The sequence below is a fragment of the Atractosteus spatula genome, chromosome 14 (assembly GCF_055471065.1).
Source record: "Atractosteus spatula isolate fAtrSpa1 chromosome 14, fAtrSpa1.hap1, whole genome shotgun sequence".
NCBI lineage: Eukaryota > Metazoa > Chordata > Actinopteri > Semionotiformes > Lepisosteidae > Atractosteus > Atractosteus spatula.
In genome coordinates this window covers 38329689-38354259 of record NC_142719.1, presented here as the reverse complement: position 1 = coordinate 38354259, position 24571 = coordinate 38329689, and the positions used below count along the sequence as shown (strand labels likewise).

Sequence of the window (24571 nt, the reverse complement as noted above, 5' to 3'; positions counted from 1 at the left end):
AGCATGAGAAAATGTGCAAATGGAAAACAGGTTAGAATATTCTTCATTTATTAAAAATAAAGGTGGAAAATATCCGGAGTTGTAAAAAGTAAAACTTTTTTGTAGTGGATCGTCAAACTTTGAATGTTGTAATTTGTGTGAAAGTTGGTCTGATTTGCAAACTGTTGAGCAGGATTTAAGTTTAATTGCAGGTATAGCTGGCTATTTTGAAACCTGAAATATGAAAAAGAAAGATTGTCGATTGTCTTAATTTCTGTTTGGAATGAAAGGCCCAGCATTACCACCTGGAGAGGAGGGGTAGGGAGAAGAGTTGCTTTCTGGGGTGTTTTTAGCACTTCATTTGCTTATTTAAACTGTCAACAGGCAACAGAAAACGCCCACCATTACTGTGACTGATAACACTAGTCATGTTTCTCCTGAACAGCCAAGGCATCTTTTTCCTGAAGTGTCTCCACTACCAGTGGGCCTCCTGTGCTACCTATTGTCCTGTAAAGCAGTCACAGGCCATGCCTCTTGATTGATCATCAAGATTAACTGTTAAATGTTTTCACTCCAAAGCTGTTCTTGTAATTGTCTAAGCATTAGCACTCATTGTCTCTTACTGTTGTCTAGACTGTTGTCTAGAGGCACGGCAGGTCTTTAAAATAAGGTCATTATTTTTAACTTAAATTATAATTAACATCACAATCAAGTTTACTTGCAGTGAGGTATTCAAGAATAAAATAATAAAAAATCTGTATTTTCCAGAAAAATACCAAAAATGTACATTACTTATATAATACCAAATATAAAACCAATATAACTTTATAAAAGTTAAAAAACTTTATAAAACCAACCCAATCCCTGCATCTGGGCAATTTCTTAAAATACTGTTTTTCCTATGGAGTTTTGTTGTGAACAAGTTAGAATCTTTCTTCTTTCTTCAGTATTATTATTGCTGAGTTTCAAGGTAGGAAATCACTCATTCTCCACTCCACCCTTCGTTTATTTCCTGACAAACAAAACTATATTGTCATTTACCACAAATTAGCTGTTAAACAAATATCCCAATTTAATTAAAATGCATTTTGTTTTAAAGCTTTCCAGGTGCTGAAAACTCAAGGCAGCCTGTGGATGATCTTGTCTTTTAAAGTTTGTTGATTGTTAAGACTCTATGTGCTTTATAAGTCTCTCCCTGTCTTTAAAATAATTATTTTATCCCTTAAAAGGCTGTTTTTTATACAATTTGAAGCATGTCGATTGAACATCAGAAAGAAAAAAACTATCCAATGCATCTTGTTTGTAAAGATATTAATAGTTTATTGACCTGGGAATATCAATGTTATTATCCAGTACACATTGAAGTAGAGTGAAATAATGTGCTCTCTACACTCTTTGTCTAAAGCAGTGGCTCCTATATGCAATCCAAATTAAGTTCTAATTGAGAATTTTTCCTTTCCTTTTTGACCAAGAATGCGCATTTTAAGAAATTCAAATACAGTACTTGTTTGAAGCCCTTTTGGTATTTTTCACTGTTCAGAACTAGAGACACTTGATATTTAATTCTTTTTATTATGGACATGTCCTGCAAAAGAGTTACTGCACGCAGTATTCGAAGGGAGTCTCCCTTACTTTTACATTTAACATACACCCTGGCATCTTGTTGCACTTTCTTCTTTGCTACATTATATATATTTTTTATGTCACACAATGGATATTTTAATGCAAATTATTGCAAATTATTCCTGTCACCTGCAAGTAATATTATACAGGTGTCAATCCTGGATAATGTCGAAATAATTTAATTTCTTTTACTGCTTCTGCAATCTTTTAAGCCCATGTTTTGTTTTGTTTTCCATCTTAATTTGTCTGCATAGTGAGACTGTTATGCCCAACATTTAATACATTCAAAAAGTCTTTCAACAGACTTACAAAAGAATATAATTTTGTCATTCTCTGTGTTATAATTACCTCCCCCCTCCTCCCTAGAGAAAAGATTAAGATCTACGTGGGGACTTACCACAGTTTTCCTTTACCATGAAAATTACATTTTCTTCCTGGAAACCTCTGTCATATGTTAACTGCTACTGGATTTTGTTTAGGTTTAAACAAAAATTGCAGACAAACATTGCTTGTCATCTGTGGAATAGTTTTAAAATGGCAGTAATCAGCCTCTGACATAATAGTGGTTCTTGTTGGAGTGAGTGTTTCCTATTTATTTAAACTGAGGACAAAAATGAGGGACATTCCTGCTTCCTATTGACTTGTTGAATCATTACCATTGAGGAGGGACAGGAGGTCACAAACTGGGTCATTTCTGCCTGAAGAGGGACAGCTGGCACTTCAGCGTTTTGGCATCTGCTGTAGAACCAAGTGCCTAGCAGGACGAAAAAGAAAATCCCTGACATGTCTATAGGTACCAATGAAAAAAACATTTTGTTTTGCATGCTTATACATATTTTAAAATGTATGCTTAAAAAGGCCTAATGGGCATAAAGTTTCGGGTACAAATCGGAAATGAGTTAATACTTAAGTGTAATAATTCAGATATTTAAATTGGTAAAATGACTACATAAAGTGTCCTAATGGTATAATTTAATCATACAATTTCAGCAAGTTCAGTCATATTTACTGAATGTTATAAAGTGCGATAATGATCCTTACCATCTACTGTATATGGTTATAAAAGTTGAGAGCACATTTAAACTAAGCCATCCATTTAAACCATATCATTCAGTTCAAGTCTCCTCTGAAGGCAAACAGAAGTTCTGCTAGGAGGTGCATCTGTGATGAATAAAAATTAAAGAGGGATGATAATCAATTGATCAGGGTCACACTGAGAGAGAAATTCTCTTGCACCCTTATCTGCAGTACAACCCTTTTTTCTAAGAGGGTGGAGAAGGCATTGCTTTTGAGTGAAAAGCACTGAAAGGCATTGAGTCACTCTTTCAAGGATTGTGAAACCGGCACCAGCTATTGTCATGTTCCAATCAGGCTGATCAAGGGCTTGTTCTGTTGATAGGCCTATGGCTGAATAAACTTTAACACCTGTCTTTACACTTTTGTGAGGTTTTGCATCCTTATTTTCTTTTTTTTAGTAAGGTTTTGTCTCCCTTCTTTCAAACTAGTAAAAAAGGCCAAAAGTCCATAACTCACTTCTGGATTCTGTTCTCATATGAAATGTCCCATAGCCTTTCCAAGTACACATAAAATGGAACAGGAACAGGCCTAACTGAACCTTTTCAATGTGAAAAAACTCATCAAAGACACTGTATTCTTTTACCTATTTTTCATTCTTCAAAAAATAACTTTTGATATTTCTGCAATAAGCACATTTATGTTTATAGTACCAACAAAATACGTGCAATAGAACATGGATTTTCAAGACCAAATTCTTTTTAGATATTCTACACATTTACCTGAAAACTGTTTTGTATATCAAACATCTTTCTTGGCTACATGTTTGACAGATTCATTAGATTTTGTTTGCACGCTTTGTGTAGTGATTTCTCCCTTCCCAGTACACTTTTCCTGATAGGTAAGCTATAGGTAGATCTATAGATATAGTAGATCTATAGGAGGTGATTTTAGTGCTTATACGTCTGTGAATTAGAGACAGATAAAGCTCTAGCAAAAAGTCTTGTACTTGCACAGCTAGGGTGACGTGAAAGAATTGTTTATAGCTGGGAGATTTGCTTAATAATGGAAATCTTGCTTGTAGGTGATAGACACATTAACGTAACAACATGGAAGGAACCTGAAGCTGGTTATTCTTTTTCAGAGGATGTGCCTTACATCATCTTAACTGGGACGATGTGGTCCTTCTTCTCCACTTCCTGGCTTGGCAAGGGTTTGTGTTTCCATGGCCTCATTCCACAGGCTTCCACAGGCTTCACTGCCTAAAGGATTCAGCAACCTAGAAACAAGCAGCAGCAGAAGGTTAGGTACAGCAAAGAGTTTGAATTGCTTAATCAGGCCGTTGTGAACAACCTTCCACAGCCATTCCTAGGACAGACTGGAATTGCCCAGCAGGTTAAGCTTTTCTGTTTTAACTGGAAAGAACAGAAATCAACCCGTGGAGGGGATGTGCGTGCATGAACTCATGAGCACAGCCACAGATGTATGCCACCCACACGTCTGAAATTCAAGTCCAAGTTTGTAGTGTAAAGACTATAGGTTACTTTTGTCATTGGATCCTATTTATTTAATCTTTCAAACCCCTGAAAACATTTTCTTTGCGTTAAATTCAATGACAGTTGGGTACGAGGCTCACTCGCTCAATGACAGGCTAAGTACAGTATAATACTATGAACTAATTTAAAAGCTTTACCTTACCCTACCTACTTTTTACAAGTTTGACTTATAATATAAGTTTGAAACACCTGTATTACAAGTTTTGATCATTTCATGTATGCAACATGAAAAAACAGTTTCCTTTCTGGCTAAGGAAAAGACAGTTGTGAATGGATTTACACTCCAGGGCTCCAAAATGCAATCTTACATTTTTTATTGATTTATTGGGGATTGATCCAGATTATCTGAACCATTACAATGGTGATGGCCTTCTGTTTCTGTTAATTAGTTACATTATTTTAGTTTGGTTAAACCTTTTGTCAGAGGCTCAAATACAGTATGTAAATGAAATCCCTGGTATATCCTGATGGTTAGAAATGAGCTTTTTCCAAAGTAGCTGAAGGACTATTTGGGCTTAAGATAAAGATATTAATGTTATTTTGTTATGTAATCACTAATGTGCCCTGCTAAATTAGTTGGTTTTGTAGTTTGATAAAGTTGTTTCAAGTAATGTATAGATGACAAATTTGGAGAGATTGTTGTGACATTGTGTGTGATCAGGCATCTACCTTAATGGTTCGATTTATCATCAAATGTTAAAAAGGAAAAATAACAAAAGAGAAAAGTATATTTATATATCTTATAGTATTGCTTTTCACACTTTTGGTTTAAAAAAATGAGATTATGAGAGTATTTCTCTTATGCAGAGAATTTTCTGGTATGAAAATGGTATCTTCTTTCCTATTAATAATGAGCTTTAAGTTTCATGCTTAATTATAGGAATTAAAGGAACATAGAAGTGTTGTACTCATTGCAGTCCGGTTTGGTTAGCTTTCTTCTTACTTCTTACTAGAGACGTGAACAAAAGTAAATTATAATTCCTGTTGCAACACCTCCTGACAGAACATTTCCCTGGCCTCGACCCAAATGCAAATCCTTCAGCATGAGAGCTCTGCTCCTGCCGACTGAGGGAAGGAGGAGAGTGGTGTGTCAGGAAGATCAGGGAGGGAGGGGATGAATCTCCTGAGGGGACGAGGTGTCTCCTGAGATCTCTCGGCACAAACTCACAACTCTTCCTCAAGCCCTACTCTGCCATTCAGCATAGATTACCAGCAAAGTATGGAACTACGGAAGGTGCCAGTGCACATTGATAGGAGAGCACTATTAGGACCGCAACAAGGATAAAGTTTAACAAAGCCTGTGAGGAACCCCAGCTAGGAAGGTAGGTTCTTGTGTTTTTTAATTTGTTATGTTCTTTTTTCAGTTCCTAGTGACCCCTTTTCCAAAATATTCAGTACAATTTTTGACTGTATTGCATTATTGTAGCCGTAGCGGGTTTTCAAGGACAGCTTTCTGTAGCTTGGTGTAAATGCTTTGCATTCTGTGCTTCCTTGCTGTTAGATTCCATCTTTTTTTATCGTGGTCTGAAGTTTGCAATTGCTCTTTTACTGATATCCTAGAATTAATGTGAGGTTTAAAACAACTCCATTTTAAACAAGGATGAAGCTATGTTTCTTCACTTTGTAACACTTTACAACCATGTTTTGACAATCACATTGTGAGTGTACCTTTTGATACATACAGCTCCCTGTTGAGTTAATCAGGAAAAAACAAATGATCCAGAAACGTTTCAGACATAAATGGACAGTTTCAAAAATCATGGCAAAAGTTCAGGAAGTCAGTTAGTTTTTTGACTCTGGATGTCTGAGAACATCCAGCTGTGGACTTTGTGTTTGAAGGAATCCTAATGATTTCTGATTAATCTGAATCCCTCCAGTAAAAATCTATATTTAATTTAAACCTGAAAGTTTGTTTTCAGATTTACTTTTCAAATAGAATGTTGATCTCTGCTGTTTTTCCTTTCTCGTGAGCCTTTTACTTATTTCAGTAAATCAAATTAAAAAAGAAAGCGAAATGCAGAACTTATCTATGTGACAGAAAATCAATAAAAAGGAGTAAGTAACTCTTTAACACCCAGACATTTGAATAACTTAGTGATTAAGGTGATAAAGTTATGTGAAATTTAAATAATTTTATTTCTTGTGATATAAATAAAATTTTACAGTGGACAATGATTTTACCTGTTTTTTTATTTTAATAGGATTTTAGTTTACCTAGAATGTTCTGTTTAGAGCAGCGGTTTTCAGAGGTCCACCTTTATTTGAAGAAATCCTTCCATTAACCGTGTGTATTTTCTTTACAGCAGAAGCTTATGTATTTTAAGAGATGAAAGAAAAGTTTTAGACTTTCTTACTACTCTGAGTAGTGATTGACACATTGTCTTAGGTTAGGGTATAATTGCATGGAATCATTTACAGATAACCTTTAGATCTTGAGCAATATATAATAAGTGGTGTGAATTTCTGATTAGATATAGGAATTAATTTCTTTCATGTTATCTATTGCTAAGTTTTGAGTTAAAAAAAAATGACATTCCCAGCACAGAAGTAATCATTTTCCTCAGTGACTTATTTTTTTAAAATCAATAGCATGGGTGGTGCATTATCTCATGACGATTAATATTATATATTAAATATATATTATATATTAAATATGAGGGTTCATGGGTGTCCTAAATGTCTGCATATCCACAGGCAATGAGTTTGCGTCCTCAATGAAATAGTTATTTGAACATTGCAAGTAGAATTCAGGGCTTTGACCATGCAAGTCATGTTTACAACTCTTTCCAGCTATTGTCTTAATTTGTACCTTCTGCCATAGTGTGTGGAAAGAAAAAGCTTTCTAATTGTTGATCAGTCTCTTGCAACAGCCGGGCTGCATATTGTCAGCTGAGACCACGTGTAACTCATACTGTAAAAAAATTTGAACCGTATTTAAGTAGAGCATTTTTCCACCATGCCTTTCTGACTCAATAGTAGCTAATGACTACATTATTTATTACGTTTATTGGTCCCTATTTTTGTCTGAGCATCCAACATGAAAGCATGATGTAAAGCACTTTGATGTCTGTAATTGCAAGGCGCTGCTGTAATATTTAGCGGCCATAGATCGGCCAAAGAAGCACGTACTGTAGATTGTTATTCCACATTATTAAACAGGTAAGCACCATTATTGCCACGCATGAATCATGTGACTAAGACCTTAGTCCACATGGTTTATAGGATACTGGCGTTCATTCTGGTTGTGAACCTGGTACTATGGTGATACGGAGAGTTGTCATATGAAGCCAATTGAAAAGTTAAAAATAGACAAATTGGCATTTGTATTAACAAAGTGAACTGAGACTCTTATTGAACTGAAAATGTTCAGAAAGTTCAGAACCACAGATCTGAGTGGGTTGCGATAATCCTTTAGCAGGTCTTTAGTATGTAAATCTTTTACAGTTAGATTCCATTTGATGTCATCAGAAAAGGGACTGAAAATGGCTTGATTATCTGCAGTTTATGATAAACTAGATTTATTAAAATAACTTTGTTTTCTTTAATAGTTATTTTTGATTTGTTACCTTTTTGAATCTCTTTACAAATCAGGATGAAGGGTTTTAGCTTATACTTATCCGTCAGTGGCCAGTTCAAAAACTCTTTACAACAATTTTGTGCTTGTTTTATTTTTCATTGTATGTACATTGTAATCACTCTTTGCAAACTGAAACAAAACAGGAAATGAATCTTTCTGATCTATGAAAAGGTGTGATTTAATGTTTACAAGCTAGAACCCAGTTCATAGCTGTAGACATGTTGTAACCCTACAAGTGGTTTTTTAAGACATATGCAAATATATGGGTGGGTTTCTATAATTTATTAACACATAATAGTTTTCATTTGCAGTCAGTTAAAAAAGAAAACAACATTCTGAGGTGTTAGTGATTCTTGGTGTTAGCATTTTTTAAAAAATGGCTACACAGAGTAAACCCCAATACTAAAAAATGAATTCCTGTTTGTTGTGTGTTCATGCAGGTGCTCAAAATATTTCCATTCATCTGGAAATATTCCGTATTTGCAGTTCTAGTCCTGCTGTAAATAAAAAGCCACTGTGAATGGAAGTCTCTTGTTGTTAGTGCAGATTGCAGAGTGTGTGAATTTCAGCTGTTGCTTAAAACAAACAGTACATGGAGTCTTTTCAGGCCTCCCCCCACCTAAGGAACATGTCTTCAAAAAAGATGAGAGGTGATTCTGTAATTTGATCTGAGGTGGCGTCGCAGGTCCTTGGCTGAACATGTGCCTGCAGGTCTGAGCCACTGCAGATTTTGTGGGAAGAGGAAGCCGCAATGTGTCATTGAAAGCCTTAGGCTTAGAAATCTTACTGAAGCACTAGGAGTTTTCAACGGGTGGTTTAGGTAAGTGTATCTCAGTATTTCAATGTGATCCTTCCAAAGTGGAAAAATGAAAATATTAAGTGATGTTAAGTGTGCTTTTCATCATTTGGCTAAAGGAAAATAAACTCAAATAAAAAGGTGGCATTTTTAATTTTCTATGGTCTGTTAAAATCTTATTTTTTCCAATGAAATGTTTGAAGTCTCCCCACACTGGTCACTGGTGTACATCTGAATTCACTGAATGCTGCAGTAAAATGATGTAGTCTGACACTTTGCCATTCTTTCATCTATATGTCACAGCCTGTAAATGAGGAGTAGTGCAAAATGGTGATCCACTGTGGAATGAAAGCAAGGTAATAAATGGATTTTTCTGCAGGTGTTTCGTAATTGCGTAATCAATGCTTTAAGCTAAAAGTGATGAGTTTAATACATTTAAATATGAGTTAAGCTTGACACACCAAAAAAAAAAGCCAACAAGCACAAAATGCTTGTATATGGATGATGTCAGCCCTAGAATCCTATAGTGAATGGGAGTGCAGCTCACTTAACTGCTCTTAAAACACTTTATTTTAATGTGCTATGATCAAAAGGTAAAGAAAAATCCTGAAATTATGGTAAAGCTTGGTAATCCATGGATTGGTATTGTAAAAAAACTATGGCAAACCAAAATAAGTACCTGGTACAATCATGGGAAAACTGAAAATACTGTGCAAATTGACAACAGGGTTGTGAGAGTTAAGGAACAAATGAGTCTGAAACAAGCTACCTGTACTCAGCCATGCCAAAATCCTTAGATTGATTAGCTACTAAAAACCAGGTAGCTGAATGGCCTCTACTCTTCTGCTAACTTAATTTTGCTTTTAGATTTTCTTGCAGTGAACTTTCTTTTAAGTCATAGAATCATACTATTAATATAGTGACAGAGACAGTTCATTCCTAGCAATTTTTTTCAGTTCATACTTGTACGGAGCATAAACATAATATGCGTAATTTATACCTTACTTTTCAAAATAACTAGGAGTGTGTAAATTTGTTTGAAGAAGTCAAATTCATGACTGTGTCACAAACCCAAAGTAGAGTCTCACATTGATACATTATCAGCAGAGGGGAATTTGCTAATGGAAAGGCAGGTATACCTGTCACGTTCTGTTGACTTTTGAAAACAGGGGTTTCCAAAGCCTTTGTCAAGTGCTAAGTGAACATGCTCTGTGGTTGAAAAGGTCTTGCTTTACACTGATTAATCCAACTACTGAAAGCATTCACTTTGGAGTGTCATGTGTAAGTGGTAAAAAACAGTCTGGGGTGCAACTTACTAAGACATGTTAACATCAGCTGTCAAATATATCCATTCATAAAACAGAAATTGAAATTCAGTTTTCAAGTTGTCAGGAAGATTGTATTTATTCTTCCCCTGTCAAAATGGCCACTACTACTAATAATGTCTAAAACATATAGTTAACAAGAAGAAAAGTAAAACATGTTTCAAAGACAGATACAGTGATCTCGAAAAAACATTTTTTTTTCTTTCTCCGTTATTTTCTTGAATGACCACTATTCGAATTACCAGTATTCTGGACACTGGTATACAAATCATTAAGAACCTGCAACAGATATAGAGTCCTGTTGGACACTGAATCATTATTGTCTCTGTTTGTTTGCTGAAAGTGCAGTCAGAAACACCCGGTCCTCAGGTAGTTATTGGGGACTGGGCGTAAGTCGTATGCAATGCCATCTTGTAGGCATTTAACCAGAAACTGTGATTCACTTTCCTTTAATTTGCACCTGCTCTGCATACTGTATGTCCTTGCTGTATGATTCAAGGTGGGGACTTTTTACAAGATGGGCTATTTTCTGCATTTCTGCAGTTATGCATTTTATTAACTAGCTAATTTTAAGTTAATACTCTTTAAAAATTACATCTGAGATATGTTTTTTTTTCTGGTGCATGCATGCATCCAGGAATGCACTGGTTAATTTTTGCTGGGATTTTTGGCATTTGTCCCTCATTGCAGGAATTCATTTCAGTTCTGTTTGCTAAATTATCTCTTTGAACAGTTTGAACAGCGGTGAGATCAGCAATGTACCGCTAACTGAAACGCCCTCAAGCAAAAGTTAAAAATGTTTAAAAATATGCATTTAAAATGGTAAATGTTAAATTTTTTCAGCAGTTTCCTAGGCAGTTAGTGGCATCATTCAGAGCCTGACATAACTCATTTACGTTCTTATAATTTATCAAAAATAAGTGTAGGTACTAAGAAAATTGAAAGTACATACATTTTATGTTTTCCTAGTTCTTTCTGAGGATCGTTTACATTATATTCCTTTTTTTAGATGAGTCATCCAGGCAACTGTTGTTCATTTTGTATTGCAGCTACCACTAGCTTACATAAAGTAGCATTAATACAAGGGTGATCACATGGAAAGGTTTTTGGAATAGCAAATGCCAGGAAATCTCATCCTCTCAAGGTGTTTCTATGATGAAATCCTTTTCAAGATTGTTCTTTTGTATATAAAAGAAGAAATGTGTCTTTCATATGCAGGATGGGATGGGGTATTTGTACTGGCAGATAAATCTGTATTTCAAAACCTTTATAAATATTAAATATGTATATGTATATATGATCAAACAAATAATAATAAAAGTATATGCTGTAAAAATAGCTGATTTATAATAATAGATCATAGCTATAGGACCTTATTTTCTCAGGGGAAGCTACCCACTCTATACTCATAACTTGTCTATCAGTCATAAAGTTCCAGCACCAATATTTAATCTTTATTTCAAAATAAACTGCACTATAAACACAATTTAATCATAAAGAATACAAATTAAGTAGTTCCTCCTGTTTAAAAGAATACATTATTTATGTTATATTCCTAATCTTCTTTTATTATCCAAAACGAGTAAAAGCTTAGAAACAATAAACAGTAATCTGTGGTTATACATAAAACAAAACACGAAACAAAAGAAGCTGTGTGAATGCGCAACACCTGTGTATCTGGAGTTTGAGGCCTATACAAAGGCTTTTCTTCAAATATGTATTAATTGTCTTTGAATGGACATGTTAGTACAAGAGGCAAAATACCTTTACCACGGATCTGTGATATACCTGCCCTGGGTAGGTTGTGTTCTTCAGTTTCTGGGGTTAAGGTTATTAAAACAATGAACTATACACAGAATATGTCCCCATTACTAAAGGAATAGAGAAAAAAAAAGTTAAAGTTCTATGACATGGGTATAATGTTTCTGGAGCACAAGTGTGATGTGTATTTTGAAAACATCAAGACTGGCACTGACTTGCAGGAGGGGTTAAAGGAAAAGCAGCTCATATTTTTCAGGCATTTAATTGATGCTGATCCTGTTGAATACTTTATGTGTTATTCTTTGTTGTTTTTTAAGTCAAATAAAAGGTTTTGCTTGGCTCAGGTGAGCCCAAAGAAGATGAACAGGATGTATTTGTGTACAACTGTTTCCTCATGGTTTTAAAGCATTGTGCAACTCTCTTTTGAATCTCCAAAAGACAGACTTATCAGTAACGAAGAACTCTTCGACAACAAGTAAGTTGGCAAGGAAAAAAATAAACCTAAAGAGTAAGAAGTGAAATGAAGAGAAAAATAATATGAAACCATAATATGCTTTGTCTGTAAGCTCAAGTGACTTCTGTGACTTTATAGCTCATTTCTGAGCTGTAGTGAATGCAAGTGATGAGGTGATCTTTCAGAGAGCTTGATTGCATGGTGCTTGTACATGACTTTAAACCTTGTCAAGTCTCATCACGTTCCAAGATTAAACTGTTTCGGGGTCCAAAGGAACCCATATAGGGTTAAAGCCCAAGGTTGGCCTATGGGTGTAGCAGGGTTCACTGTTGGATTAGGACAGCTGTGTGAGTCAGGGTTGGGAGAGTTTAAAAATTCCTGCTGGTGATGAGTTGCACATGGCACAGACTCATTTATTATGGATGGAAACGTCTTTGTTTTGTTCTTATTAATATGCTGCCTTATTAAGGATACAGATTAATCTTTTTTTAAGAAAAGCAAGGTAATGGCATTACACAGGCTGTTTAAGGTTCACTGGACAGATTCCTAAAAACTGAATGCGTTTTTACTCAAACAAAAAAATATCAGTAGGATCGGTATTGTCATATAGATATTAACTGCATTAAGCTTGTTTTTTTTTTTGCAGAGCTGAAGATCCATGAAGAGCCACTGAAGATGGGTTTCATGACAGCAGGCAAATTGCTTGCTGTCCTAGCAGTTGTACACATACCGCACTGTTTTGGGAGTCTAGAAAAAGGCCATACACCTTTTCGTTTTACTCACCATCTTTACAATGCTACAATCTGTGAGAACTCCGTTCCAAAGACCTATGTTATTAGTAATGTCAAAATGGGAATTATTGTTACAGACCCCTTCTGGAAAATAAAATATAAACTTGTCTCTGGAGATGAGGATGGCCTTTTCAAAACTGAGGAATATACAGTGGGTGACTTTTGTTTCTTGAGGATACGGACTCGTAGCAGTAATGCTGCATTACTTAACAGAGAAGTGAGAGACAGCTACACATTGACCATTCAGAGCACTGAGAGTATGTATGAATATGAGGCCAGGACTAAGGTAGTGATCCATGTCCTAGATGCTAATGACCTGAAGCCCCTTTTTTACCCAGCCTCATACAATGTTACAGTTAAAGAGGACACCCCTTTAAGATCCAGCGTGCTCAAGGTTAGTGCGACTGATGCTGATTTGGGCAGTAACGGAGAGTTCTATTACTCCTTCACGAGTCGGTCTTCGCCCTTCGCGATTGATCCTTCCACAGGAACAATCACCTTGGCTAAGAAGCTGCAGTACAACCACACGCCAAAGTATGAGCTGAGAGTTCTAGCTGAAGACCGAACAAAGAAGATTGCTGGAGTCAGGAAGTTTGGGAATGACGCAAAGGTCATCATCAACGTGAAAAAGGTTAATCCCGAGCCCCCCGTAATTAAATCGGTAACAATTACAACACCAGAAGGAGATGACGAAGAAACTTATGCAGCTGTTGAGGTGGGGAGCACTGGAAAAGAGGTGGAATCTTTGACCATTGTGAAAGGAGACCCACAGCATTACTTCCAAATCATTCCCTCTCATTCGGGATCCCGGGACTTCCAGGTAGTAGCCACAAAAAAGCTGAACTGGCTAAAATACCCCCTTGGTTTCAATCTCTCCATCCAGGCCAAAGACAAACATACCCCACCTTTGCTTTCTGAGATTAAGGCTGTTCACATTCCCTTTCCAAAGCCTGCTCCCTTGAAATTCGAGAAGAAAATCTACAGTGTGACGCTGAGCGAGTTTTCACCACCAAACACTCCTGTCATCCGAGTCATGGTGATCCCAAGCCCATTGAATGTCACCTACCATATAAAAAAGACCCCAGATAGCACTAAGTTTAGGATTAACGCCAAGAGTGGCCTGATTGTAATCACTGAACAACTGGACTATGAGAAGGTGTCTCATTATGAATTTGATGTGATGGCAAATCATGGTGAGGCAGAAGCAAAGGTCACTGTTGATATCATTGATGAAAACGATAACGCTCCAAAATTTGTCAGGCCCTCTTATCAAGGCACAGTCCTTGAACACGTACCCATTGGGAATAGCATCTTAACAGTGACCGCTGTTGATGGCGATACCCAGAAAAATGGCTTTATAACATATGCCATTGCCAATAAGGGTCCACTTCCTTTTACAATTGACCCATTCACAGGTGTCATTTCCACCTCTGAAGAACTTGATTATGAACTCATGCAAAGGTGGTATCATCTTAGGGTGTGGGCATCGGACAGTGGTGCTCCATACAGTCATGTGACCGAATGTGCTGTTACGCTTATCATGAGCAATATCAATGATAACATACCAGAGTTTGAAAAGGTGGGATGCAATGCAACTATCCCTCAAGACCTTGCCGTTGGAGAAATCATTGGTGTCATGTCTGCAATTGATCTGGATGAGCTACAGCAAGTGAGGTATAAGATGGAGTCTGGCAATGAACTGGGACTTTTTGAAATCAGTCCAGTATCTGGCAAGATTTTGCTGAAGAAAAGGATTCCTGTAATTTCATCTGCTGGTGGGTTGCCTTCATATAGTCTAACTATAACTGCAACTGATGGAGAGAATTATGCTGTCCCAACCACTGTTAATGTTGTTGTGAAAGACAAAGGTATACAAAGCAGTATGAAGTGTGAGGACACCGGAGTTTTCAAAAAGTTGACCGAAAAACTGATTCAATCAATCAAACCAGAAACTTCCATTCAAGAAGCAGACTCCTTTTCAGACATTCACATCATTAATCGTCATTCTCCTAAATTTGATGGGAGTCTTCCAAGTTCTATTGATGTTAGAGAAGACATGCCAGTTAATTCAACAATCCTTCAGTTTAAAGCAACTGATGAAGACACGGGTTTTAATGGCAAGTTAGTGTATGTCATTTCTGATGGGAATGAAGATGGATGCTTTACTATTGACATGGAATCCGGAGAAGTGAAGTTGCTTTCTCCATTAGACAGAGAAACTACAGGATTCTACATTCTTAATATAACTGTCTATGACTTAGGGATTTCCCAAAGGTCTTCCTGGAAATTCTTAGCAGTTAATGTTTTAGATGTTAATGACAACCCACCACGATTTGAGCAATCAAAGTATATTTTAACCATACCTGAAAATACAGGAGTTGAAAAGAGCATCTTGCAAGTTAAAGCAGTAGATGTCGACTTGGAAGTTAACGGGAAGATCAAATATTCCCTCATAACTGAGACAGATAAATTTGCAATCAACGACTACACAGGTGTGGTGAGGGTGAATAAGCCTTTGGACAGGGAAGTATCTCCAAGATATGAACTCAAAATTGAAGCCAGAGATCAGGCCATTGTAGACCCCACTTTGTTTTCGATAGCCGAGATTGTGGTGATTTTAGAAGATGTTAATGATAACCCTCCTACATTTGTTCCAAAGTTTTACAAAGTACAGGTACCGGAGGATGTACCCATTGGAACAATAATATTATGGGTTGAAATATATGATCCAGATCTTGGCTCAGGAGGACAGGTTAGCTATAACCTGATGGACAATGAGAATGGAGCATTTCACTTAGAAGCCTCAATAGGATCACTGAGTTTGGAGAAAGAAATGGACTTTGAGCAGAGGCAGTTTTACAATCTTACCATTCGGGCAGTGGATCACGGACAACCACGGTCCCTCTCCTCCTCCTGTTTTGTTGAGGTGGAGGTTTTGGATGTGAATGAAAACTTGAATGCTCCACTTTTTTCATCGTTTGTCTACAAGGCAGAGGTGGTAGAGGATACTCCTGTGGGCACATCTATTATGTCTCTGACAGCTGTGGACAAGGATCGTGGAAGAGATGGAGTAGTGAGATACTATATCAGGGAAGGAAGTGGCCTTGGAGTCTTCAGTATTGATGAAGAGACAGGTAAGCCAATAAAACATGCACTAAAAAGAAATGGACAGTGCAGCTGATAACCTCACAGGAAATGTACATCGATGATGATCCACTAAAAAGAGTGCAATCAAATCAAGTCAAAGGTCACAGGTTTAAAACTAGCCTAGAGATACACATTCCGTGAATTCACCATCCAGCATGCTGTAATACAAGACATGCCTATTTGCTATGTGGTGGGTAAATGGCTCAGAGCAATATCTTCACCAGGATAATTTTATTTGTTTTAGATTTTAGAAGTTTTTCTTTATATTTCTTAGATATGCTTAATCCATTTTTTTCACAAACATCTGAAATGTTTGAAGAAACTTTCAATTTGAAAGAATTTAACTTAAAAATCATTTAACAGGGTCTGTTTTGCATCTACATTGTAAATGCATTGTTTTTAACATTTACACTGTGGTATTTTATAAAGTTGATAGCAATACTTTTTTAAATCTATAATATGGTATCTTATTCATCTTAGAAATTCCAAGCACTCCTTTTGGCTTTTACTCTTTACTCTTTTACTCCCACAATAATTAATCACGTTATCAATGTCAGAAGCTTAAATCGCCCTTTTCACCATTAGACCTTTACAAATAATTGATGAATTGTATAAGTACATGATATGTTCATACAGCTGAATCAAATCAGAAGTCATGTGTGTTTTTATTTTTATGTGTCCTTTCTTTATAAACAGTCTGAATTATAATTGACCCAGTCAATTGTATTATCTTTTTAGTCTATTTGAAATAGACTAAAAAGCTAGACTAGAGACTAGAAATAGCAACATCAAAGAAATACACTATGGTAGAACTAAATGTTTTTTTTAATTATTATTTTTGATTATTTACAGGCATAATAAGGACTGCAGATATTTTGGACAGGGAATCTACCCCTCACTATTGGCTTACAGTTTATGCGACAGACTTGGGAGCTGTCCCCCTGGTTTCATGGACTGAGGTTTTCATTGAAGTGATGGATATTAACGACAACCCTCCTGAGTTCTCCCAGCCTGTTTACTTTGGTTCTGTCCTGGAGAATTCCCCCCAGGACAAATTCATTCTTCGGGTGGAGGCCAGCGATGCTGACATTGCCTCTGAAGGAAAACTCACCTTCCAGATCCTTGACACACAGCGAACATATTTCGCAATCGGCTCCAAGACAGGTAAATTTGTCCCTCAACAGAAGATTGAAAAACAAACCCCAGAACAATCCCCCTAACTGAAAGGTGATCGGAATGCTACTCATCACTGACAGTCTAGATGAAAGGAAGTCATTATTTTGTTTCCTTTAACAAAATCATCTCAGCATTATTTCCATACATAGTTTGATTTAACGAAATGTAATTTCCTTGCTTATTCTGAATTGCAGGTTCCTGATGTACGTACTTTAGGTGTCTGAATGTAGAGTTGACTTCCTTCTCACTATACGGTTGTATATCCAAGGCAATTCAGCAGAAGTTACTGTTATACTCTTATTCTTGTGGCCAAGCCTTTGACCCCAAATTGCTGTTTCCTGGCAAACTGTAATCCAGCTTCTGACTAATTTTTTTCATGGAGTGGACAGCTTGTCCAAAATATGCATCAGATGTTTAGTTTTTCTGTAATCTTGCAAAGAATTATGGAGTCCCAAGGGTGTGCTGAGTGGGTCTGCACACACACAAATACTTTGAAAGGGTTTTCCCCCCTCATGGTTTCACACAACGTGTCCTCTGGAGTGACTCATTTCAGGGGAAAAAAAGTGGTGAGAAGATCAGGTCTTTTGAAGCTTTGGCAAGTGTGTATGAGGTAACTGAAGTCAGGACTGATCCATCTAAAGTACATGACCATTTATGAGTTCTAACCACCACCTGCATTTGAGCTTAGTGACAGCTGCTCAGCCTGGCCTTTAACTACCAGCAAATTAGAACAGCATTAACCTGTATCACAAGCCTCTACTTGTTTATCCCAAACTCCTAATCTTCGGGTTACTCAAACAGCCCCACCCTGCATGCTGACACTGAAGGAGTGTGCAGAGAAAAGAGCACTATAACACGGAGAAGACAAGCCATTAAACAACTGCACTTTAGAGAAATATTATATCATTCAAAAAGGTCTATTCAGCTGTTATTGAAATCATTGAGACAAATATTCATATAGTTAGTTAATTGATCTTTACAGTTTTTTGTGTTAGATAGTTAGGCTATAGTGCCATGTCATCTAAGTCACTCTTGTAAACATTGCTAATTCTATCTAATTACAGCCTGCAACATTTATGAAAGGTTGTGTAGCCGAGCTGCAATATTGAGATCATTATATTTCTTTTGTATTACATGGGCTGCATTTAAAGTAAAGATCATGGAGTACTTAACAGTATTCCCTGTAATTTAAAAAAGTTAGTGTTGCAATAAGCTTCAAGGGTAATCTTGCATGGTCAGCTATAGACAAAGATTTTTCACTTATGCTAGTTGTTTAAGATAAGCCAAGTAATTGAGGAGGTGAGGATTTGTGGTTTTAGAATTGAGTATTGTAGTTGAGACACTTGGCTTTTTGTACATTTTTCCACATTTTGAATGGGATTGGTGCTCAACTTTACTATTATCTCTGTGATCATCAAAGGAAAGTCAAGACAAGTTAAAAATCTTACAGTAATGTAAAAAAGAAATTCACTTATAAAAAGAAGTCTTGGATATCATATTCCTAAGAAGTTGTTGAACAAGTATGAGAAATGTTTGTGTGACAAAAAATAATATGCTCTGAGGAAACAATACAGTGTTGGCATAAGTTTCATTATTTGGTGTCATTCTGTCCTTTAAGATCCCTGTTTATCTGGTAAATGTGGTTGGTTTCTCTCCATGTCAGAGCAAGAAAGAAAATGACTCATCCTACTGGGAAAGGAACAGAATTCTGTCTAAGCGGTGTGTTTCAAAGTACATCTAATGAGGCCAAAATGGTGGACAATTATACATTTAATTTAATTTAGATAACACTTAATTCTAAAATCCAAATGATATTTTTAGTAATAAACTTCATTCTACAAACAAACGATAAAATAGGTTTCTTGAAGTCATTATACTGTACCACATAGTAAGGCATAGCTGTACAAACTAGACAATCTATAATAACTACAAATAAAATTACAGTATCTTTAAAGACGTTTAAAAGTGCTACAGAATATCCCATTTTCCAACATCAGGACTGATTTAATACAGTCTTAAACTGCAATCAATCATGTTTTCATTAAACAATTCTTTAATTAAATAATTGAAATAAGGTAAATGCATTTTCTCAATTAAAGGTCAAAATTATTTCTATAACATCCATGTGATATGAACATAATTTATGCAAGAATTTGAATTTTGCTTTTATATAATAAGAATTAAAAAGTTTAATTGTTTATGAAGTGAAAACCATTACACTGGTCTTGAAATAGTAAAAATTAGTGTTTTCAAAACATGAGCAAATCTGTTATTAGGATGTAGACATTTTATTCAAAACACTCAAATACAGGTCTGTGGATTTCTTTCCAGTTGTTTGTGTTTCTAAGCCATTATTGAACATGCTGGCACTACAAGAAAGCCAAGTTTTTTTTAATTTTGAGAACTTGACTATACATTCAAAAATCAAAGAGAGAGTCCAAAAGATAATGAAATGGCATTAAAATTCAGAAAATCTTCTGTAGCCTCTTATAATCTCCCATGTTTCTTTACTCTAAAACTGCATCTGAGTGCCATGCCATGGGGAAATCAATCTCAGGTAGAATCTTGACAGATACTGTACTTGTTAGTTCTAGTTTTCACAGGATAATCCCAGCCCCAGGAGCAGAGAATGAGATATTTCTGCTGTTGGGTTGCAGCACTTAGGAGAATTGGAAAATCTTTAAAAATGCTCTATATATTTTTCTATCCATATATATGGAGGAGAGATCAAAACAAGCCAAAGCTATAGTTCCAGGCACCTTGAATTCTTTTAAAGATAAAACACACTTTCTAATCTTAGTGAACAAGAGCACCTGCTTGTAGTTAAATTGGAGTCATAAATACTGAGGGAGAGTTTGTTTTGATTGTTTTAAAGTCTAAATAATCCTGTTATATAGTTCCCCTATTATTCTGTGCAATTATGCCTGAAAGAGTTTATTGCGTCACAAGTAAAATGCAGCTGTCACACTTTCAGTCTTTCAGCTTCCTTCAGAATAAACACGACTGTTTATGATATAAAGCATCACAGATCTTGCTCAAGAAGATTAAAATATAGCATCTAAACAATAAAAGGCTGCTGTTTAATTTGTCAAAAATACAAGTCTTGCAAATGTGTCAGCAGGGGCTTAACTTGTGCTTGCAGTACATTAGTTGGCTTTGATACTAGATCTGTCTTCTGACTCATGTCAAATTAACTTGCAAAGAATTGGATAACAATAAGTCTAGATCAAGCATCTAAAAGCTAAGGGATTCTGTGTTTAGTGGATATAATCACACTGGCAGCCAGGCACTTCCTAGTATCGAATTATCTTTCCATTCTCACCATTGCAAAAATAACCTATCTATGACCCCTAGGTTTTTATACAGAGGTTCCGGAACCCATTGTCCCCTAATTCCCGATTTAGTACAAAATCCTGTTGTGATGTGAATTTGATTTGGAATGTCAACTGAGGACTTTCTCAGCTGTTTCTGCACAAAGACTGGAATTCTACCTTGAGGTTGCCAGCACTTTGTAGTGTAGGGAAAAAATCTGTAGTAAAAGTTAGATGGATAGGTTGAGGCACGTAGAAAGATGGATTCTTTAACTCAGACTGAGGACCTCATTCATAATTGATGACCCCCGCCCTTTTTTTCTTTTCTGCTGTTTAGGAGTAATCAGCACTTCTGCACAGCTGGATCGAGAACAGAAAGCAGAGCATATCCTTGAGGTGAGTTTGCAGGCTTCTTGTTACACCCCAGAACCCTTAATTAATGGGCCCGTTCTAAAAGTATGATTTGCGAGTGCAAACGAATGATCCGAATGTTGCACATTCCTTAAAAGACAAGGCTGCATATGCAAAATCAACAGAATACTGCAAAATTGTAGATTTCAATATGCTGGAGGTATTTCATTTTTCCATATCACGTAGCCAAATATTAAGGTGCTCCTTCAACTAAAATGAATTTTTATTTTTGTCTAAACCTCAAGTTTTTATCAGTGCTCATGGGTACAAGGTATTTCACAGACAAGAGAGAAATGTAATTATTGTTTTGCTGATGATGGGGTTCATGCACTTTGTTAATACATTTTATCTAACCCTAATTTGCAGAATTATGCAGAAAATGTGTTTGTATTATGCTCTGTGACTTTTACATACAATATTTTGCTCTGGTCCAGTTGTGCTATAATAAATATAGATCCATTTCAATTTGTTGTTTTTTTGGTCACATATTTATTCATAGATGACATACGCAAATATTTAATATCATAGTACAGCAACAGTGAATTTGTCTGAATCTGTTCTTTTGATATACTGACCCTTGTAGTGGTAGTTCAACATCAATTTGCATTAGTAGGTTTTCTACACATCAGTGAAGAATAATTAGCAAGTTTTTGACAAACTAGACAGGGCTTGCTGAAAATGATGTGATTTATATTCGTTGCTAAAGAGAAGACTTTTTAAATTAAATATCATTAAAGAAAATAAATGTATAAGAGTGTCAAGCTGGAGCTGCCAAAGTGATGCCTGTAAGTGAACAGGTCGATTTTAAACACATGATTTTAAATATACCATTAATATTACATTATCCAAGTTGTGTAATTATTTCCACCACAAGCTGTTATAAACTAACTTTACTCATATTAAATGTAGCACTGTGAGCCCCCGGACACTACCCAACCAAATTCAGCCCCTGGTTAACTCTAATTAGTTGAAGTAAATATCTGCCAGTTGCGTTCGAGCAGATATTAAGCAATGTCAAAGTTCAGCTACACCATAGAAATTTCAAAAGGCTGAACGTCAGGTGTCAGCTGGTCTGTTAGGTGTAGGCAAAGTTCAAAATTTTATTTTTTTTAACCATTTGAATGGGCCAGACAGGAGTGGAGAGTGGAGAATGATTGCTTGCAGGTATGCCCTGTTAAATCGGCCATGTTCTCTTGCAGGTCACAGTCTCCGACAATGGCAAGCCTCCCCTGCGCTCCACTGCCACTGTTATCATTCAGGTGCTGGATGTGAATGACAACAGTCCCCGCTTTGCCCACAAACTGTTTTATGTGAGGCTGCCAGAGCGCCAGGACGTGAGAGAACCGCAGGAAGTGTATAGGATGATTGCTCACGATGACGACGATGGGCCCAATGCCCGAGTCACCTATAGTCTTAAGGAAGATGGAGACAATACATTTTCCATTGATCCCATCACTGGGATTGTGTCCTCTGAGAGCAACTTTGGCTCAGGAGATTACAGCATCCTCACGGTACAGTTGTTTTCACTCATTGCCAGCCTATTTTTACAGGGTCTTCTCTTATTTTCCTTAGACAGTCCAGTGGAATAAGCAAAAACAGGGGAAAACCAAACATCTTCACAGGCTTTATTGATCCCAAAGGGAAATTGATGAAACATGGGAATATTATTTTAGATAACTGTGAATTATTCAGAAAACTGTGAATATAATTTTAGTGTAACAATCTGTAAAATGTGCCACAAAAATGAGACTTTGCTATTAGAACCTTATCAATCCAAGGATATATAATGCATTGGGCAATGTTAGGCCATTCCAAGCAGGATCCTTTTCTTAGTGTGGCCTAAATTTGAAGTGAATATGTCAGTAAATTATGCTTAATTTCCCACTATCACCATCATGAGCCTGATGTAGCCTGTTCACTCATTACATTCCTCTGCCTCTTGCTGACAAAAGTGTTATAAATATATATGCTTTTTCTTTTTATCTTTTGCTGCTTCAGATCAAAGCAACGGACAGTGGAAGTCCTAATAGGAGCTCTACAGCTCGACTTGATGTTGAATGGATTCCCAAACCTGCCCCTACCTCTGAGATGCTGGCTTTTGATGAGCCTCACTTTAATTTTGCTGTCATGGAGACAGACCCTGTAACTCATATGGTCGGAATAATCAGCACAGAAATCACACAAAGCCTGCTTTGGTTCAACATTATAGGTAAGGAAGGCCTTTGTTAGAATATTCTCTACTCATGTAGTGAGATAAAACACTTGTGCATCCGCTTTGACTGACATCCAGCAAGCCCTGCAAAAAATAACAAATAACAAAACTATTTTATTATTAACAATTTTACTAATAATTAATAAGACTGTTCTCCTTCTCTCTTTTGAAAAAAGACACTGAGATGTTTACCAATGTGTGGCTAGCTAAGATTAAAATAAATTCCAGCACTAATTATACTGTTTTACTTTTTGTGAAAAATACATTTGAAGGACATATATTAAATGAGAATAAGAGAGAATAAGATTTCTAAGATAGCGTAAGAAGAGATGCTAAGATTTGTAAGTATGATTTTATATATTTCATCCAATTAACCAACATTTCATGAATTGATATACTTCATACAGGTATATAGAGATACCATGTTTATTTTTCAAAATAGTAGCTCTCTATTTAAAAAGACATTTTTGAAATAATTCACTTTTTTCCAAAAGGCTGAGACATGGCCAAGAAAAAAAGCAAAATAAATTGATCAACTTTATCTTGCCATTCTCATTCTAAAAAGAACATACATTTTTTCATTAGGAAATGCAAATCAATCTCCACCTTCTAAATGTAGAAAGGTTTGCAAACTACAAGGGCCTGCTGGATTAATGCCTGAGATGCCTTTTCAGCCAGAGGGTATGACTTCTGTCAAATGAGAGCCTCAACATGTATGATCTGATAAGCCAGCATGGTACACAGGGGGCCCTGTGTTGATGGAACTGCCATCGTTCACTTAATGCTTGAAACTTGGGTGGTGTTTGTGGTTGGTTATTTAATGATCTGCCGGTGCTTGTCAAACAACAGGGTGGGGGAGAGATTTACTGGTGCAATCACCCTCGCCCTCAAACTAAACTCTCAATTGTCCATTGAGTGCTGCAGCTCAGGAACTCTCCCTGCCTTTCTGTTGTTTGTTGTAACCCCTGGTTAGCACCAGGAATTTTGTGTGAATATGGAAAGTCGTGAAGGGTCCAGGTTTGTGTTCTTGTGATCTCACTACCGTGCACTGAAGTGTCTAAATAGCACAAATCCATTTGTCTAGGAACTAGACAGGAGGAATACTGCCTTTGTAAATATTACAGTTAATATTTCACAAATGAAAAAAAAAAACATTTCTATCTGAAAAACAGAAATGTAACCTAAATACATATTTAAATAAAAGTATTATCTGCTTCATGAAAATTAATCATAATTTATAGTGTTCTTGATCTCATTTTTAAAGTAATTTAAATTATTGGTACTGCAGTACACATTTGCTTATATAAATGTAATTGACTAATTACTAATTGGCTAGCAAACATAACTCTGATAAGCACAGACAAGAATTTACTGAAAAAAAAGAAGTAGATGGTTTTGTACATGTATTCTTTGAGCTGTAGTGTTTAAAAACTTCTCT

The 24571-nt window shown here is 36.2% G+C and overlaps 1 protein-coding gene across 1 annotated transcript in view; it reads left to right on the top strand.

Moving 5' to 3' along the window:
• Positions 1-5344: 5344 nt before the first annotated feature.
• fat2 (FAT atypical cadherin 2) overlaps positions 5345-24571 on the top strand; it is a 59452-nt gene continuing 40225 nt past the window's right edge. Inside the window, exons 1-6 of the mRNA XM_088932226.1 lie at positions 5345-5494; positions 12732-16010; positions 16876-17187; positions 20848-20906; positions 22121-22432; positions 22920-23130. Of these exons, the coding sequence (XP_088788352.1) occupies positions 12761-16010; positions 16876-17187; positions 20848-20906; positions 22121-22432; positions 22920-23130 (4144 nt within the window). The 5' untranslated portion in view covers positions 5345-5494; positions 12732-12760. The remainder of the gene's footprint in view (positions 5495-12731; positions 16011-16875; positions 17188-20847; positions 20907-22120; positions 22433-22919; positions 23131-24571) is intronic.